Source organism: Pseudonaja textilis, chromosome 8, assembly GCF_049901715.1.
Source record: "Pseudonaja textilis isolate UNSWEBS1 chromosome 8, rPseTex1.2, whole genome shotgun sequence".
In the NCBI taxonomy this organism is placed as follows: domain Eukaryota; kingdom Metazoa; phylum Chordata; class Lepidosauria; order Squamata; family Elapidae; genus Pseudonaja; species Pseudonaja textilis.
Genome location: NC_141997.1, coordinates 15,896,841 through 15,917,601, shown reverse-complemented (window position 1 = coordinate 15,917,601; position 20,761 = coordinate 15,896,841). Strand labels below are relative to the sequence as shown.

The 20,761-nt window shown below is 37.8% G+C and overlaps 2 protein-coding genes and 1 long non-coding RNA gene across 4 annotated transcripts in view; 2 read left to right on the top strand and 1 right to left on the bottom strand.

The window, feature by feature from the left end:
* Window positions 1–851: 851 nt before the first annotated feature.
* LOC113440754 (uncharacterized) lies at window positions 852–13,404 on the top strand. The gene is made up of 9 exons (XM_026707357.2): window positions 852–1,234; window positions 5,801–5,839; window positions 6,332–6,370; window positions 6,804–6,869; window positions 6,964–7,011; window positions 7,613–7,669; window positions 8,266–8,304; window positions 10,237–10,359; window positions 12,435–13,404. The coding sequence occupies exons 1-9, from the start codon at window positions 1,177–1,179 to the stop codon at window positions 12,449–12,451; spliced, it is 486 nt and encodes a 161-aa protein (XP_026563142.1). The 5' UTR covers window positions 852–1,176; the 3' UTR covers window positions 12,452–13,404.
* LOC148125127 (uncharacterized) lies at window positions 11,997–19,129 on the bottom strand. The gene is made up of 3 exons (XR_015744551.1): window positions 18,985–19,129; window positions 14,903–15,119; window positions 11,997–14,032 (listed from the first exon to the last, which is right to left on the bottom strand). It is a non-coding gene; the product is annotated as an uncharacterized LOC148125127 (long non-coding RNA).
* Window positions 18,908–20,761, top strand: part of GYG2 (glycogenin 2) — a 27,967-nt gene continuing 26,113 nt past the window's right edge. The window contains exon 1 of one of the 2 annotated variants that reach the window (XM_087938383.1): window positions 18,908–19,080. The gene's annotated coding sequence lies outside the window, so the exon portion shown is untranslated. Of the gene's footprint in view, window positions 19,081–19,142; window positions 19,278–20,761 lie in introns of those variants that run through there. The other variant, XM_026707349.2, reaches the window with a different exon arrangement.

The window sequence follows — 20,761 nt, the reverse complement described above, 5'->3', positions numbered from 1 at the left end:
ACATGACGCTGGGACACTGCAACCATCGAAATACACACCATTTGCAAGCATCCAAATTTTGATTATGTCACTATGGGAATATTGTAATGGTCATAAAAGGTCATAAATGTGAAAATGATCATAAGACTTTCAGTGGCCATAATTTTGAATGGTCACTAAATGGTTGTAAATCAAAGATTACTTGTTTGCCAAATAAGTATAAATTAGTAAAATACTAGCCATTGTACAGATGAAACTGCCTATTTAACTCTGGGTTACATACCTGTATGAAGCACTAACTAGGCCTGGAGCCTTGCAAGTGCGTAATTCAGCAGTTGTAGATCAGAGGTCTTCAAACTTAGCAACTTTAAGACTTGTGGACTTCAACTCTCAGAATTCTGGGAGTTGAAGTCCACAAGTCTTAAAGTTGCCAAGTTCGGTGACCTCTATTCTAGATGAACTTTTTGTGGTCTGCTCTACACTCTGCAGCTGACTGGAAATTACAGTCTGGGAAAGATTCTGGCTTCTTGAAATTCAGCATGTTTCCTTTACGTCTTTCAGCACTGATCAAACAACTTCACCTAGCAACATCCAGATATTTTACAATATTTAAGGACAGAAAGTAGATGAATGAAAGAAGTAGTATTTTTCTAAGTATTTAACAATACATTTCCAATAAAAATAACAGTTCCTAATTTCCATAGATTTAATAGAAATAATCTATACAACATTATTCTCTTCAGGATGAGTGCAAGGTATGTGTGTGTTTTTTATACCATACCAAGCTTGTCTTTATTGAGTTTTAGAAAATAATTTTACAAAGGTTGAGTATTTTCTTTGAAGAGAGATGAGTAAGGAAAACATTTGATTCAGGCCTCTTTGGGGCTGCCAGCAGTTTGATTCTTCCCACTTTCTCAGTGTAAATGCCTCTTACTACGTATTAATTAAGGGATGATTCTTGCAACAACTATGTGTGGGTGTTGTACTAAACAGCTGCCAAATGTTAAGATAGTTTATGACTGGATTGTGTTTTGTTCCCACCTTCCCTGTTAATTGGACATTTAAGGTATCTACAAGATTTGAAGATATTTGTGGTTGGACAGATACATACTTTACTAGGATATTTTTTTTGTTCTAATACTTTTACTTCTAATACTTTTACTTCATATTATACAAATAAAACCAAGACAGAAGATCATGGTGAAGCTTCCAGTTGTTTTTTTGTGCATTGGATATGTTCTGTTAACTTTTGCAGGTAAGTTATTGGACTCTGGTTTTGGTGATGGATACTATGTGTAATATTGATGTAATTTCAGTGTTTTTCTAAAGCAAAGTATTTTAGTCTTGAGTAATATCAAAAGGTAACTTATGTATTTCAAGGTTGGTAGGAAACTGACTTATATCAAGTTGTATGTTAACTCAATAGCATCAATATGACAGTCAATTGAACCTATGATGTATCAGAGACTATGCCTTCTATGGCTAACTTCAGATGTACAATTATATGCAGGTGAAGCTTTGAATGAAAATCACTAACATGAGTTGGAATTTTTAAAAAGTGATCTGTCATTTGTTCCTGGTGCTCACGCAATTACAGAACAATTTTTAATCTTCTAGTTTGAAGCATGGTATTTTGAAAAAGTAGGAGCTAGACAACTGCAGGTATTATTCGATGCTACTTATTTTTAAAATAGCTTTCAGCTATATTTTAGATTTTTAGAATAAAAATTATATTGGACTTGGATGCATAGATAGAGCCGTTCTAAAACAAAAATCCTTCAATTCTTAAACTTTTCAACAGTTGATGCCAATTATCACCATTTTGTTTGCTATGACTAGAACTTGCTCTTCTATTTTCTTCTAGAAATAAAAATAGATAGATAGATAAATTTATTGTCATTGTAGTCAGAAACCTGAGAACAACGAAATAATCTCTAACATGAAGTTGGGATCATTTTATTTACTTTTTGTTCAAATTTATTCAGGATAAATGTTTATGAAGTTTTAACATGGCATGTCAGCACATCTGCTAAATTATGAAATTATGAATATCTTTGAAATGAATTAAGAACTCATCATTGGAAACCTGTATAGTACAGAAAATATTCATTTAGTTTTATTTCATTGTAAGCCTATCTACTAAAATATTGAAGCTGATACTGTATTTTACAATGCAAACAATCCCATCATGATATATTCATTATTTAAAATTATCAAGTTGATTCCCAAATTATAACAATACATTCATGTATAATTTACAAAATGATTTTAGTTTTTATTAGAACTTTGGAATATAATCTAAGTTAATAAACATAAACAAAACAAATGTATCCAGATATTATAGAACTTTAATTCTTATCTCAAGTAGAGAACTCATAAATCTTATCTCATAAATCTTATCTCAAGTAGATTATCATGAGAATTTGATTCAAATAATAACTAAACTGTAATATGTAGTATCTTCATACTAACTCTAGAATCTTCTCCATTCAGCAAAGCTATAGCATTTCATTTACAGTGATAGAAAATAATAATAATAATTAAAGTCTGTCTTCTCTTATTACAATTTGTAGTTATCAATTTTGTAGTCAGAGACAAATAACCAGGAACAAGAGTCCAAACAGTAAAAATTTATTACATGTTATGTATACACAAGAATCTGATTTACTAATGTTCAAGGTAAATTGGCACCAAATATAGGCCCACAGAATTAACAGGGGGCTGGATATAGGTCTCTAATGGGAGCGGAAAGATTTCAAACTGATGACATGTTTGATCTCACCACCGAGGCAGCCAACTTATCTCCTACAATTTTAATGGAAGATATGACAAATTTAGTAAATTATTAAAGTCTCCAAATTTTATGAAAAATCTCTGGATAAACCTTTGAAAATGTTTCTCTGTGCCTTCTGAATTTAAAAAGTGTTAACCTTTGTATAAATGTGCTGGTCTGTAACCATAATAAATATTGAGCGATTGTATAAATTTGATTTCATCATACAGCTTTGATTGGAAATCTCTGTCTCGTGTTTTTGATCAAATGTCTTTAACTATACAATCTGAAGCATATTCAATGACTAAATTACTAAAGTGAAAGCCTTTTTTTTCTAAGCTGAAAGAAAAACTATTACTGGAAAAGTATTACAGCTGGTTCTCTTTGTCTGCAATGGATAAGAATGAGGAATGGGAATGTTAAAGAAAAGAAGATGGTTAATGTAAATTTGGTCAAAGTAATCTGTGCACTGTGCAGCTAAATGAATCTAGATTCTTATTTTGAAATGTTCCAGCCTTTAAACATAATACTTATTAAGTCAAGTATGTGGAATTTCTTGTTCTAAAATAATTGCATTGGGAGTTGCCTCTTTATGTAACTACAATTATGAATTCACAAGCAGAGACAGCTCTACATGCAAGCAGTGTGCTTCACAAGATGTGTTCGTTGTGATCATTATTAATATAAAACATAATAAATCGTATATGTTTGGTGGGGAACTTCCATTCTTCCTTTTCTGCATATGAGCCATATATCAAAAATACTTCTTATATTTGCTATAGAGCTTGTATTTCCCACCGTCTATCCTTGATTCAGTCTTGATTAATAAAGATAATGTGAAAATTATTTTCACATGTATTTTCACAATAATACATTAACCTGACTTTTAAAATGTCAATTATATTGTCACAAACTCACATTATTTCATTTTTACAGCTTCTAAGCCACATGAATATGTCCATGCCCCCTCATTTGTTGGATACAAATCAGAAAGAGGCATGACTCAGACAGCATCATGCTGGTATTATTAATAAGTACTGTATTTTATTTTATTTACTTTCCATCCCAATTTTCACCGCAGTGGCCATATATTTCTTCCACATTTCCATAATCCTTTGAGTTTTGGGACTTGAGTGCTTGATTGTCATTTTAGTCCCATTTTAAACCTACAGTTTCTCTTAACTAGACTGTTTTTTCTCAGTCAGTTTTATAACGATTTTTTTTCACACTTACCATCAACTTTTTCTTCTCATTTTTTCCAGAACCCATTATTCATTATTTTTGTATTTGTATCTCTTTATGCTGAAATTCTAGTCCATTATTGCTTTGTAATAGGAAGGAACTGCACTTTTATTGCTGGTGATCTATGCAGCAACTTTCCCCACGGTTAATTATGAAGATTCAGTGACAATAGTATAGTTGTTTATCTAACACTTCTTTCAAGGATTCAATTCGAGATTATAGTGCTGCCCAACCTTCTCTCAGTCCAGTAACCAATGCTCTTTGTCTCTGTGTTGGGTACAGTAATCATTTTTGTCCATCCCATATCTTATGAACCTTATTCATGCCATCTTGTGAGTGCTGTCCCCTTGGTGTTGAGTAAGCAGCATAAATAGACCAATACGACATTCAACTAGCCAATTAAAAAAAAAAAGATCTCCCAAAGATCTCCTTGACCTTTTTTGATCCTTTTCCTATATTTGCTTTTGCAATAAGAAAACAATTTATAAAATAAATACACTGGAGGGGGAAAAGGCAGCCTGATAGTGTTGGGCAAATGGCAAAGAGGACCTTCAGACTGACTGAAAAAGGGAGTATAGTGGCAAAACACAACAGTGTCCTGACCTCAATTGAGGCAGAGGAACTTGGCAGAGGGAGCTGAGAAGAAGAGTAAACTTTGAACCAATAAGATACCATTCATCTCACAATGTCAGAAGTTTGCACATTTCTTTAGTGCAGCAGCTGAACCAAAGTTTAATCAACTGGCAAAGATGTTCATAGAACATTGGGGTCACGCTTGATATGGTGGGGGCATAGGAATAGGCCAGTCTCTGATACAGTCTTTTTTATGTCCATAATATAACTGAAATCATTGTGCTGACAGATAGTCAGCCCTTGGAAATAGATATAATCTAGAATTTTAATGGGATTAAGGGATTCTCACATAATCTTGAAGACCTACCAAAACCTCTCCTGACTTCAATTTATATTGTATAATGGCCGATTGAAAAATATTTCTTTGGAGTTTCTTTCTTACACAAATCAGATATCTTTTTTCCCCTAATAATTCTACATACTACAAACCTCAATCACACTGTCATTACAGAATACCACACTCTGGGTCCATCAATCATGCACATGATTTGTCACAAAAAAAAAAATGTGTAATTCTTTTTGGAAAAAATATAGTAGATCTTTTCTCACCAGCATCCATAATCAGAAAGTTTCTTTTTTTTTTTTGCACAGCAAAAATTGAATTTGTAGTGAATTTCAGCAGCTTATTTCAGATGTCTCCAATGTATTCTACATGATATATCTGTGCAATATTCATATAACTGATTGTTGGTTAGTGAAAGCTCATAGAACTTGTAATTGTGAATTTATCTGTCATTGATCAAAAATCTTTTGTACATGAAATTTTATGACTAGTGATGGGCAAAAAAGGAAAAAAAGTTACTCAGGAACTGAGTAACAATAATACATTTGCATTGTTCCTAACATCAAGGATGCCACGATCAACCTCACTATATGATATTACCATATGAAATATGGCAATATTTTTACAGGCCACCCTGTGGAAACAGGGGCTATGTAGGACTCACAGCTCATTAATGGACATTTCAATAATGGCTGCTGGTAGCATAAAGTATTTTCATACAACTGTAGCAATATACACTATGTACAATATGTAAATGTAGTGACTGTATGGAACATATCAAGAGTTTTATACTAACATATGGAGTATGGAATATAAACAAGTTGATTAGGGCAAGAAAAAGGGCAACAAGATGTTTTTAAACTCTTTAATGTTTGTGTTTCTTTTGATAGACAATGGCGATTTTGACTTAAAAGATGCCCTTGACCCAAGTGAGTATATTAGAAAACAAAAAATTACTGAGCAAGGCAAATGTTTGGTCCCACAGAATAGGTTTAGGAATAAGCAACCTTTTCTTTGCATTTTTTTTAAAATTACCTAAGAGAGGCAAAGGGAACAAGAGTGTAATTTCAGACTTGTTTTTTAGCCATTTTTATGAATACCATTGATAAGTTTGTAAAGAATATTGGAAGCTTAAAATACCTATTTTATTTGTATATTCTTCTGAAAATAACAAATATGAATTCTATGATATTAATAGTTATTAGTAGGCATGTGTTCTTGATAATTTAGGGGGCCTTAAAAACGAAGAGTTCAGTTGCCCAGCTTGGGCTAATTCTGAGGGTTTATTATTTCCAGCAAAGAGAGGATAGGATTGTGTTGTAAACAGCATAATGAGTTTTAGAATTGACAACTAATTTATTTATGTAAGCCTTCTTTTTGAAAATCGTAATAATACAGTAATGTTCATTTACTTTGCTTAGATGATAAGCCTTCTGAACCAACAAGAAAGCCACCAGGGGGTAAGCATTAAATTTAAGCTGATCAAATAAATACAATGCTAAAGCTTTCTCTGTGCCAGATCTAAAACTACAACTGAAACTTTCCCAATAGCCTTTAAGGAGTTTTTCCTAATATACTGCTGGTTTGGATATTGTAACCCTTTCTGGAGTGGTTTGCTCATTTTCCCAGAGTCCAAGTCCTGCTTAATTCTTAAAAAGGAATGCCATTTCTTCCTACCCCTTTCTACCAATTGCCCAATCCTAATGGTTATTGTAAGCAAAGATAAATATATTCTTCCAGTATTGATAACAAGAATAATAATTGGCATTTATGGACATTGTAATCCAAGGTGTTCTTCTGGAGAAGAATGGATTAAAAAAATGTTTATTGTTCTTAAAGAAATAAAATGTACGATGAAGAGATTTATTTTATATCTGGAAATATTTATCCTAGGTAACAAACCTCGACCTAACTTATATCCTGACCTTAGACCATATTCAGATAATCATGGAAATGGTGGTAAGAACAGAATTTGTGTTGTTTAGATCCATTCATACTATTTTTCTTTTCACTGGTTTGATTGTGTTTATTGATTTGTAATATGTTGATTCAGGAAATTCCTTTAATGGTGGCGGTGGCGGTGGTGGAAGCTTTGGAACTGGTAAGATTTCATTTTGTTATTTGAAATATTTGCTATCTTTCCAGCCTTATCATTTAAATCCATACATCAATAGTATTGGAACATATTGAGCAGCTAATTTAATTTTTAATACTTTAAAGAAAATACTATTCATATCATCTATATTAATTAGTTTGTAAAGTAGATGTATGTATAAAGGAAATACTATGTAAAGTTGAGCTACACCGCTCCTGAGATTGAATAGCATACATGTGAAATGTAAATGCAAGAAAATGTGAGTGGCAGTTGGCTGCAGGAATTTGCATGACCTGGAAAGACCTGAGTTGTGAAACGAGGCCACAACAATTTTCTTTGGTGTTGCTTCCTTGCAAGATTCCTCCTTACCTGACTTTCAGTTTAGTCCATACATAGGAATCTGCTTTGCTATTCTGCATGACTGCTTTGGCCATTTACATTTTTTGGATATTGGTAGTTTCCTCATCAGACAATTTGCAAGGCACTTCAAGATGCGTTTTGATACACCCACTAATGTTTCAGATAGATTCTGAAATCCTGAAGAAAGAGAAAAGCAGATTATGAAAGAAAAAGAAAAGAGTAACACAATAATTAATTTTATTTTTAGGTGGTTTTAATGACCTAGATCTCAATGATGGGAAACCTTTAGCTCCACGCCCAGCAGGTAATGTATAGACTTTTTTTTCAGGTGACTCGTGTTTTTCTACTTTCTCTGGCAAAATAATTTAATTGATAGATTTCTCATTATTATTTTCTAGCCTGCTTTTTAATATATAAACAGATCATAACATATTATCAATAAGGCATCATACTGATGAAATGGAATGCTCAGAAGTGGTATCCAGTGTCACTGAAATAGCACACATGCTTGCTTATATTGTCACATGAATGCTGCACTTATGCCCTTGGGTCCCAATCTCTGAAACAGGTTAGAGCAGACATGTCAAATTCATGTCATCACAGCGGCATCATGTGACATATTGGGACTTTTCCCCCTTTGCTAAACCGGGTGGGTGCAGGGCCAGCACATGATGCATCTGGACTGTGGGTTGGAGTTAGACACCCCTGAGTTAGAAGGCTTCCATAAATTGTTTTTTATTCCATCAACTTCCTTTATTCTCTATTTTGAGGATATATTTTCTGTAATATGTTGTTGAATATTTTTTATACTTGGTATTTTTGGTACTTGCAGTACTGGTAGTGTAGGGTTTTTTTAATGCTTTTTTTCTTGAAATAACCATGTTATTGACTCTATCTTAGGTGAGAAAGAGCAAACTTCAGATCAGGGTGGAAATATGGGTAAGAGTTTGCATTTGTTTTGTTTTGTTTTTGTCTGTGTGGTTATTAAGAGACAACATATGTAAATAGTAAATACTGTATTTTTTTAAAGTATACTTTATAAAGTGACTTTAAAAAAAATGGTAATTGGGGGTTCCCAGTCTGGAAGTTGCTGAGGACCACTTAGTTGGAATAGTTGGAAAAAGATTAAATTTTGATGGAAAATAGTTGAAATGACCAGATCTGGAACCAATCCATATTGTTGTTTCTATTCCTTCAGTCTTATCCCAGTGTACTTCCTTAATTTTGAGGGGCTGCCACAGAGAGGAAGGGGCCAAGCTATTTTCTAAAGCTCCTGTAGGCCAGGCAAGGAATAATGGATGGAAACTGAACAAGGAGAGATTTAACCTGGAAATAAGGAGAAACTTTCTGACAGTGAGAACAATCAACCAATGGAACAGCTTGCCCTCAGAAGTTGTGGGAGCGCCATCACTTGAGACTTTCAAGAAGAGATTGGACTGCCATTTGTGAGAAATGGTGTAGGGTCTCCCACTTGGGCGGGGGGTTGGAGTAGATGGCCTACAAGGTCCCTTCCAACTCTGATTATCTGTTAAATCTGTTAAAAAAAAATTCAAAACTACTATGCTTGCAAAATTTAGTTCACTTTCACTAAGCAGATAAGCAGCACCATATTTATTTCATTTTATTCCAATCTCCAATTGAAATCCAACTGTTACTTCATTCATTTTCCATCAGTAATTCCATTATTGATATCACTGGTTTGGGAAAATGAGATAACATCTTGAAACTTTGAATTTATTTTTTAATCATGTTTCTATGTGACCCAGGTGATTCTGGTTGGTTTTTAAATGCCTTAGCTCAACTACAATCCATAACTCTGACTTGTTAATATCCTGGATTTCAATAGAATATTATTCTAAATGTCTTTGGCCTATACATTAAATCAGAATGATGCATACCAAGAGCTGAGAGGTCATACTGGATCTTTTTTCTCAATATAGAGTTAGACTCTTATCTGGGTAAAGAGTTTGAGACTTCCCTATAGAAATGTTAAAATAAGCCAAAGTGATGTCAGAATGGCTACTCATCACAGAAAATATACTACACCATAGTGCCTAAAGCAAAGAAGTATATTTACGTTATGACATGTCATAATTGGCCCTCCTTTCTGACTACCTACATATATCCTCCTGACCTCTAAACAAATGCCCAAGATTTTAATCTGTTTTAATACAGGATGAAAGAAAGATCAGGACATCAGGACAGGTTGAGAAACCAGATTCTAAACATCTGATCCTCTGGTTTCTCATTTACTGATTCCAAAAAAAAGTAATCGTCATGGAAAAATGGGTTTGAGTTGCAGACAGAAAAAGTAATTTCTTGCCACCAAACCTAGTCAAACATTTAGTTTGGAAGTTTCTTAGGTTTTTCATTCTGTCTATCCAGAATGACAGCATCGTTCTAATTCATTAATATTTACATGATTTGGGCAATGACGAAGAAATTTCATTATAACACAACTTGCAACCATTCATTTAATGACCATTCAAAGTTATAGTGGCACTGAAAAAAATTTTATGACCATTTTTCACACGGCCATTGCAGTATCCCCATGGTCACATGTTCAAAATTTGGATGCTTGGCAACTGGCTCATATTTATGATGGTTGCAGTGTCCCAGGATCACGTAAGCACCTTTAGTGACCTTTTGATAAACAAAGTCATTGGGAAATCTAGATCCACTTAATAAGCATGTCACTAACTTAACAACTGCAGTGATTCACTTAATAGCTGTGGCAAGAAAGGTCACACAATGGGGCAAAATGCACTGAACAACTGAAATACTTAGCAACAGAAATCTTGGGCTCAACTTTACTCACAAGTCAAGGACTACCTGTGGTGGGATTCATAACTGCTTTTTCCCCCTCCTTAGTTGACTCTGCTACGACAGCTCAGATTACATCTCCTGTTGTTGCTGTAGCTGTGTTGCTGACTGTTGGGGCCCTAGCTGGCTATACCGCTTATAAGCAGAAAAGATACTGTTTTAAACCAAGAGGTAAGACTGATTCAGTGGTGGGATTCAACCCACAACTGTGTTACTACCAGTTTGGTGACTATGTTTTGCATGCACATGTGCACTTCAAGTGTGTGTGTCTCAGACACACGCTATGCGCGCGTGTAAAAAAAACATCAGCTATGCCACCTGGAGAGCTGAAAAGCGCTGCGTGCAGGTGCACAGCATTTGAAAAGCCTCTTTTTTCCTGCTTTTTCAACCTCAGCTGTGCTGCGCAAAGCAGCTGAGGTTGCAAAAGCAGGAAATAAAGGACAGGTAAGAGTCCAGGCGGGTGGGTGGGCCAAACAGCAGCAAACACAGAACTGGTTTGGTGTCTGCTGCTCTTCAGAGCTACCAGTTCTATAGAGCTGGGCAGAATCAGTAGCATCCCAACCCTGGACTAATTGCTTTAAGTCTTCTAAAATCTCAATAAAATCAATACTGGATGCCATAGTTTAGATAAGACTTGAGAAGGTCTTCATTATATATGGGATATACTGTATTAGAGACCGGTTGCTTCTCACAGCAATTAGGGAAGACTTACAGTATTTCCAATGGGATTAATCAATCATTTTTAGTGAGTCTTAAATTTTATGATGGAAGGGATAAAAGAAAATAAAAAGCTAGCCTTTTTCTATGAACGTTTTCTAGAAGAAAAAAATACCAAGATTCTATGCTAATGCTACTATTTTTTTAGTCTACTGCTACAGAAACAGATAATAAAATTTTATTCAGTAACATCACAATGCCTTATTAAGAAAAAATAAATAAAAGTTTCTTTTTAAGATCTACCTATAAATAATGTTGCTTTGTTCTCTCTGTAAATTATATTTTGAATGCTTTTGACGAGTTATAATTTCTGTCTGGCTTGTTTGAGTAGTGTTTTATATGCTTCCTTAAAGAATTAATTAGCATCAGAAATATGCTTTGGATATGAATCATCAGTAAATGTCTATGGAGGTTCTCAGTCATCCAGGTTATGGTTGTCCCAAAGGTGCTTTTCTTGGATCAAAGATTTCTTGGATGAGAAGCGAAACATCTTCAAAGAAAAACCAGAAAGTCCAATTGCCTTTTGAAAAAAGAAAAAAAAAAGCACCTTTTGGAGAACAATGAATAATTTCATTGAATTTGTGGCTAAGCTTCTTGAGCATGTGTTGGATGATAGCGCTAAAATTACCATGTTCTCTCTCAGGTGCTCTCTTAGGCTGAAATCCAAGGCAAATGTATCTTACACCTGCCCATCCTGCACAGGTGTAGTTCATAAAGGCTTTTGGAACAATCCTGTTCATTTACTTTGAAATCAGATCCACTGTATCAATGCTACTTATTCTCTTGTATGTTTATGTTACAGTCTATTTTTATTTGAGAGTAAAGGTGTTTTCTAGAAAAGTATCTTACAATGCACTTAGTCTATCTCATTCACAAAAAATATGTAAATGACAGACCTGACTACCTTCCATTCCATTCTATTATTTCTTCCATTTGTTTTCTTACCAAGAAGTTATATTTTTGATTGAACTAGCCAGTGATGGGCTGCAAATTTTTTAACAACTGGTTCTTTGGCTGGGTAGGTATGGCTGGTTGGTCATGTGACTGGATCACACCCAACCCTGCCTCCTGGTCACTCACCTCAAAGGAAGAGGTATGATTCAACTGATTTGGGATAATCCCACCACTGGCTGGCCCCGCCCCCACCCATTATTCGGCCTGTTTTGGGGACATTTTCAGGTTGTTTGGGCCATTTTCAGGCTGTTTTTCATGCTGTTTTCAGGCCATTTTTGGCCCAGAAAATAGACCCCAAACAGCCTTGAAAATGTCCTGAAAAATGTCCCAGAAAATGTCCTGAAAACAGCCCAAAAAACCAGGCCAAAAAATGGGCAGGGCAGGGCCAGGCAGTGGTGGGATTTGCCATTTCGCCAAACTGCACCTAATCCTAACTCCCTAACCAGGATCAGCCCACCTCTGGAATTAGCACACTAGAAGCATTCAGGGGTATATGTTGCATATTATTTGTAATGTGCTGCATTATTTGTAACATAGTATTGTTTTTTACATTAACATGCACACTTATGTTTTAGGTGCAGCAGTTGCATAAACCATTCAAAAATGATCTAAGAAATGTTGACTTCCACAACATCCTCAACAAATGAAGGAACTGCATGCTGTAATACCTATGAAGCTGTTGCTAAGATTTTATGTAATGAGGCATTTTGTTTTTGTGTATAGAAGCTAAAGAACAAAATTTTCAAAACAAGAGATTGATTAATGATATATACTGCTCCTACATTGTATGAATAGTAAAAATACATTTTGTATGAGTTTTTTTTAGTTCATACAAGTTAGTAACATTTTATGTTCTGTTTATTTAAGATCATTGATTCAAACAATCAGAATCAATTTCACTCTTGGTATACAGCCTTTGGTTTATAGTTAAGGCTCTTTATGTACCCTTTTTCAAATCTTCAGGACTACTTAAAAATCTGTTGGGGTGATAGATGCACTGAAATGTGGAAAGATGCACACCATGTCCTTTGGCTATCCTGCATCAGTGTTCAGGGAAATACTATACTTCTCTAACTTTTAATTTAAATTTCATTGAAACAAACATCATTGGTTATCTTTCTACATTAGCTACTTGAAACCACCAACAAAGTCAGGCTTATGCACCCGATTCCTTTCAGCATTTAACCTTATGTGGAAATTGGTGCTATATGCTATGTTGTTTAAAAGTCAAGGGATAGTTCACCTATTTTTGAGTGTGACTAGCTGAAATGTTAATTTGGTGACACGATACCAGGTGCTAAGAAATAAACATAGATTGTGGTCATCTTCATGAAGTTCCAAACAAGGTTTATTGTATTTAAAGGAGATGGTCAGGAAAAGGAGAGAGGTCAGGAATACAATGGAATATGTATATGGTTTTTCCTCTTTAATTTAGGGGATTTTTCCCCTTCTTTCTTTAGTTCTAATATATAATATATTGCCATGTATATTAATTTTCTACTGATATATTCTTGTAAAATCTATGTAAAAGTAAAGTTTTCTTCAAGTTAAATTTGACTCCCAGATTTAAGTTTGAAACAGAATTATGTCCTAAATTAATAAAGAACATGTTATTACTAAAATGTATAAGCCTTTGTTGAAATATGAGCCAGAAATACAAGTGAAATAACGTATGATAAAATGGTTAAAATTTTTGGTTCCAATAAACAATTGGTTCAGTGGGGAAAATATGTGGTTAGAAGGATTGAAATTTATATTATAATTCTAATCTAAGATAATTTTTACAAAATTGTATTTATTTATTATTATTTTTACACACTGCCCATCTCAGGTAAATGACTCTAAGTGACCAATGATGTATAATTGATATCTGTCACCTAAGAAATTGTACAGAATCTATAAAGGTATTTTTAATCTTTGTTTGAAATGAGAACAACATAAAGGGAACATTTTGATCACATTTATGGACATATACAAAAGTTTAGAAAATTTTGGATACAAACATATACATTAAATCAGAATAGTTTAAAGACTAACGTACAATTGAAAACAGACGATTTCCTTTTGGGAGTGATACACAAGGAAGTAGAAAAAATGTATGCTGCTTTGTTTTTGTATATGACAATTTCAGTAAGATGGTTATATGCTCCAAAATGGAAAGGTTCCACACTACCTACAATGAAGGAATGGTTGGTGAAGATGATGGAGTCAACAGAGATAGCTAAATTAACTTCTTTGATTAGAGAAAAGACAGTATCTACTGACTAGAAAACCCTTATAGTCATTTTGCATGAAACAGAAAAATGTACTTATGATTTTTAATTTTGATGATAGGAAAAAAATGGATAATAGAAAAAAAAATGAGCTTTTTTATTGTAATCATAGAGCAGGCCTGTCCAACTGGTGGCCCATGGGCCAGATATGTCATGGCAGGCCACATCCAGTTCCGCAAAGGCAAAAAACATGGCAATACATCAGGACCTGGCCTGTGACGTGATTAAGTTTGACACCCGTGTCATAGAGTATAAGATAACTTTATAAATAGACTTGCATTTGCTGCAAAGGAAATTGGAAACTTATTTTTTCTATTCTTTTTTTTCTCCAATTTTGTCTTGTCTTCTTCGATATTAGTTCATGTTAGTTTTTATATTCTCTTTAAGATGTTTAATAAAATTTATATATATAAAATGGCTCCAATGACTTATATGGACATATCCATGCCCACGGAAGCAGTTTGCCTTTACTTGTTTTCATAATGTTTTATCAACTTCTTAACCTTAGCCTTAACTGCTTGAAAATTGAAGACTATTTGTATTGGCTGATAAAATTTCTTTCTTATCCTGGTGTAGTGTGCTAAACATCTGATCAAACTGGAAAGACCGTGGGAAACTCATTGTAAGATTTTCTTTCTTTGCTTCATTTACATTGTAATTAGACAGTTAAATGGATTCATGGAGGGATGGCATTTGGAAGTGGTTGGCACAGCAAGTCCTCAGACTTCTGTCTGGTGGGAGGAAAAATTGTCCAGGATGTTTATACTTACCTGTCTTGGAGTAGCTGCACCTCCAGACCATTCTGAACCAGAGATGGTATTCAGCAGGTTCTGACCAGTTCTGGAGAACTGGTAGCAGAAATTTTGAGAAGTTCAGAGAACTGGCAAATACCACCTGTGACTGGCCCTACCCTCATCTATTCTCTGCCTCCCGAGTCCTAGCTGATCGGCTGGGTCTTCTTTTGTTGGGCTGCCCAGGATAACGGACCTGGAAAGCAGGTTAGTGAGGTGGGGAGGGAATGGGGATTTTGCAAATCCTTCCCCTGAAGTGGGGAGGGAATGGAGATTTTACAGTATCCTTCCCCAGCCATGCCCACCAAGCCACACCACACCCACCAAGCAATGCCCACAGAACCGAATCCCACCACTGTTGTGAACCATACTGAGCTTATTCCCTTCACCTACCTCCATGTAAAGCTCCCCTAGGCTGGTTCTTGCTCAGTGGCACTAAGGCCTATATAGGCATTCTTCCCTGACAAATCCATGGGGGGTGGAGGCATACCCTCCTCAGGTAATTACAATCCATATGCCCTCACTGAAGAGGTAGCAGATAAGAAATCTCCAATCCCAAGCCCTGATTGTGACTCACAAATGATGCTGCCCAGTAAGACAGGATATATTGCACTGGTGGTCTCATTAGTGGGAATCCTAGTGCTCATTATGCACAATTTCAAAAATATTAATAGCCTGGGCATGGACACTGGCTAACCTTAATTTGACCTTACAAACCCTGTATGCACTAAACTAAGAGCTAAGGCAGGTTCAGGAAGCAACCCTTGGAAATGGGCAGTCATTAATTCATGGCTGCGAAGAATGTTGGGACATGTGCTTACTTCAACCTGACTGAAAGCTCACAGAAAGTAGCATGCAACATCTAAAAGAATTGGCACAGAATATTGGATACTATAAATTTCTTTTCTACTTAACAGAACTTTTGCCCTGGCTCCTAGAAGTTCACGGGTTGAAAGCTCTCCATTTGGGAGCCACTGAAGGAATATTTTTCTACTGTTATTCTATCAATGCCTTCCCTTTGTATTAACAATCTGAGATCTTGTCTCCCTGCATCTCAGAACCCCCAGAAAAGACTCATCAGGTCTCCCTAATAATATGTCAAATTGACAAATAAATAAAAGCAACTCCGTAATCTTGTGACAATAAAAGAATGTGTTACTTAGGGTTTTTTTTTTTTACATAGTGGGAATTTGTAGGAAGAAAATGCAGCCCTCGAAAAAAGCCTCCTTCTGTACACCCCAAACCTTAAGAAACAGAAAAGCCAAGAAAAGAAATGCAAAAGCTGCTAAAAGTAAAAGAATTTCCCCCCTCTTCTTCTCTTCACCAATAGAAAGAAAAACAATGTTGTAATAGTTAACTTAAGTAACCCTATTTATTGAGAAAAGTGGAAACAATACCAGTCCATTAAGAAAGGCAGGCTAGAGGCAATAGATAACAAGATAAAATCAATTGCATATGCCTGACAGGATTGGACCAAGGAAGCTGATAATAAAGACCCATCACTTTATGAAACAAGTAAAACAAATCAAATAATAAAAACACACAAAGCAAAGCTCAAAATTAAAAAATACCGTAAACTGAATAAAAATCTTGCACTCATCAAGCTAATTTGTCAACTGTCCCAGAAATGAATGCTGTTGTTGGTTCTGCTCATCAATGAACTTTCTTTCTTAAGCAGCTTTTATTCCCAGCTTGGAACTGGATCTGATTTTTCTTTCAACAGAAGCCAATATGCATTTAATGCAGGGGTGTCCAACCTTGGCAATATTAACATCTGTGGATTTCAACTCCTAGAATTCATCCTAGAATTCTGGAATTGAAACCCACAAGTCTTAAAGGTGCCAAGTTTGGACAGCTGTATTTTACTGCTATTCTGAAAAAAAGCTAAGCTTTATCCCAAAAAGAAGACTATGGCAGCTATTGGATATAGGGAGGACTGTGCCACGAAGCAGCAGAAACACCACCATTTTTGCTTCATTCTGAGGAAACACTGCTGTTTAGATGCTGGTCAGGTGATGCAGAGTTCAGAATCAACACAGAAACAGCATTTAAAAGAACTAGATTCTTCTGCTGCCCAAAGCAAACTAGCAAAGGCAACCACCATTAACTGAGAATCACAAATGGCTCAAGTCATCTCAGAATGGTTGAAGTGCATCAGATTGAATGCAAAACCTGCTACCTTTTGAGAAAATAATTAAAAAAAGAGATTGCAGAATTTAGAATAACTTAAGGCCGCTTGTGATATGGGCTGGTGATCAAATCAGGAACATATTAGAAAATAGGTTGCTTGAGCACTGCAAACTAGGGAAGGCTATATATGATTGCATATTTCATTTTAACAGCATATGGTAGTGGAGAACAAAGACCCATTTCAAGTCTTGTGTCTCAGTCTATTGACTCTCTCACCCTAATTGGACTGTTTCAATTCAAAACGATGCTATAGAGCCCTGCACACCAGAACAACTAGACACAAGAACAGTTTTTCCCCGAATGCCATCACTCTGCTAAACAAATAATTCCCTCAACACTGTCCAACTATTTACTAAGGCTGCATTACTATTACTATTAACCTTCTCATCACTCCTATCACCCATCCCCTCCCACTTGTGACTGTATGACTGTAACTTTGTTGCTCGTATCCTTACGATTTATATTGACTGTTTCGTAGTATGATTTGATTGCCTATTTACACCCTATGACTATATTAAGTATTGTACCCTTTTGATTCTTGACGAATGTATCTTTTCTTTTTATGCCCACTGAGAGCATATACACCAAGACAAATTCCTTGTGTGTCTAATCACACTTGGCCAGTAAATAATTCATTCATTTAATCATTCATTCATATTGTTTTTTGAAATGATGAAAAACTAACACACACAGAGGACTTGAGGCTGGGGAAAGTGAAACCCTTCAGAAAAAGTGTGCTAGGGTAAAACATCTCAAAAGGCAGGAACAATACTGTAACTAATCAGGAATTGATCCCTGAAAAATAGACTTTGACCCTGGATGACTAGAGAGAAATTCTAGCTGCTTTGTTTGTGGAAATTCTCAGTCAAACAGGTCATAGCTGGATGCTGCGGTGACACAGAGGTCAGAATGCAGTACTGCAGACTACTTCTGTTGCCTGCTGGCTGCCTGCAGTTTAGTAGTTTGAGTCTCATCAGGCTCAAGGTTAACTCAGCCTTTCATCCTTCCAAGGTAGATAAAATGAGGACCCAGATTGTTGGGGGCAAGAGGCTGACTCTGTAAACCACTTAGAAAGGGCTGTAAAGCACTATGCAGTGGTATATAAGCCTAAGTACTAACTCAAGGCCTGCAAAGGTGCCTCTGCCAGCGAAAATGGAGCTCAGGAGAGCCACCAGCTCTGTTTTCTCTGGCAGAGGGTTGCAGGAGGCCGTCACAGCCTCCCGAGCTCCGTTTTCGCTAGCAGTGCTCAGATCACCAGAGGCGCCCTCAGCACAAGTGATGTCAAGCTGGCCATGCCCACCCAACCCCCAAGATCAAACACAAGCCTGATGCGGCCCTCAGTGAAATTGAGTTTGGCATACCTGTGCTAAGTGCTGTTGCTATAGCTGTCTCCAAAGTGCTTTTTGAAAAGGCTACCTGGCCTTTTTCTCCTTGAGGAGGAACAAAAGTTTCATTTCTCATCCAAGAAATCTCATCAGTTGTGATGGGGGTGGGGTGGGTGAGGACACACAACATAGGAGATCAAACCCATCAGGATAAGATTCAGCATTTGAAAGACAAAGCTGACAGCAAAGTCCACATTTTGGATGGAGAGAATCATTGGTTTGAAAGAGGTATAAAAGAGGACGTTTATGTTAACCCCAAGCAGCCCTCTATCAACAGAGCTGGAAGGGGTAAGATACTATCTAACTCCAGCCTACAGCGCAGCTCTTGCAGCAGTGCCAAGGAGATTCAACAACCAATTGCACCCTGAGAGCAAGGAAGAACATCGCCTATGTTTTTGTTCTTCTTCCTCAAGGATAAAAGAGCCCAGTTGCCTTTTGAAAAAAAGCACTTTTGAGATTCCACCGAGAGAAGCCGCTGTGCCTTACTGCAAGATTCCTGCACGGCGCGTGAATTCTTCTCAGGAGGGCATCGGTTGATGCCGCGCCGCCGGAGGAGGAGCCGCCGACCGGACCAATGAAGGGGTAAATCTCGCTCGCTCCCGGGATGGCGCAGAAAAGGTTGCCCCGCCCCCCTCGCCCTTTGACTGGCCGCACCGGCGACCGAATAGCAGCTGAGCTCGTTGCCTAAGCTGCGTTTGGAGTCCGAAGGGCGGCTAGAGGATTTGCAGGGGGCGCAGGAGCCCGGCGTCGCCTTCAAAGCACGCCTTCCCTCGTAAAAGGTGTGCGCGGTTGGTGTTGCCCCGTGCCTGGAACTGAGGGGCAAATGGTTGGTGCTCAGGAACTGAATGGCAAGTGGTTGGTGCTGCCCCGTGACTGGAACTGAGGGGCAAATGGTTGGTGCTGCCCCGTGACTGGAACTGAGGGGCAAATGGTTGGTGTTGCCCCGTGACTGGAACCGAGGGGCAAATGGTTCGTGTTGCCCCGTGACTGGAACCGAGGGGCAAATGGTTCGTGTTGCCCCGTGACTGGAACTGAGGGGCAAATGGTTGGTGTTGCCCCGTGACTGGAACTGAATGGCAAGTGGTTGGTGTTGCCCCGTGACTGGAACTGAATGGCAAGTGGTTGGTGTTGCCCCGTGACTGGAACTGAATGGCAAGTGGTTGGTGTTGCCCCGTGACTGGAACTGAATGGCAAATGGTTGGTGTTGCCCCGTGACTGGAACTGAATGGCAAATGGTTGGTGTTGCCCGTGACTGGAACTGAGGGGCAAATGGTTGGTGTTGCCCTGTGACTGGAACTGAGGGACAAATGGTTGTTGTTGCCCGTGATGGGAACTGAGCGGCAAATGGTTGGTGTTGCCCCGTGACTGGAACCGAAGGGCAATGGTTGGTGTTGCCCGTGACGGGAATTGAGGGGCAAATGGTTGGTGTTGCCCCGTGACAGGAACTGAATGGCAAGTGGTTGGTGCTGCCCCGTGACTGGAACTGAGGGGCAAATGGTTGGTGCTGCCCGTGACTGGAACTGAGGGGCAAATGGTTGGTGTTGCCCGTGACTGGAACCGAGGGGCAAATGGTTCGTGTTGCCCCGTGACTGGAACCGAGGGGCAAATGGTTCGTGTTGCCCGTGACTGGAACTGAGGGGCAAATGGTTGGTGTTGCCCGTGACTGGAACTGAATGGCAAGTGGTTGGTGTTGCCCGTGACTGGAACTGAATGGCAAGTGGTTGGTGTTGCCCGTGACTGGAACTGAATGGCAAGTGGTTGGTGTTGCCCGTGACTGGAACTGAATGGCAAATGGTTGGTGTTGCCCGTGACTGGAACTGAATGGCAAGTGGTTGGTGTTGCCCGTGACTGGAACTGAATGGCAAATGGTTGGTGTTGCCCGCGACTGGAACTGAGGGGCAAATGGTTGGTGTTGCCCTGTGACTGGAACTGAGGGACAAATGGTTGTTGTTGCCCGTGATGGGAACTGAGCGGCAATGGTTGGTGTTGCCCGTGACTGGAACCGAAGGGCAATGGTTGGTGTTGCCCGTGACTGGAACTGAGGGCAAATGGTTGAGTGTTGCCCGTGACTGGAACTGAGGGGCAAATGGTTCGTGTTGCCCGTGACTGGAACTGAGGGCAATGGTTGGTGTTGCCCGTGGACGGGAACTGTGGGGCAAATGGTTGGTGTTGCCCGTGACTGGAACTGAGGGGCAAATGGTTGGTGTTGCCCGTGACTGGAACTGAGGGCAAATGGTTCGTGTTGCCCGTGACTGGAACTGAG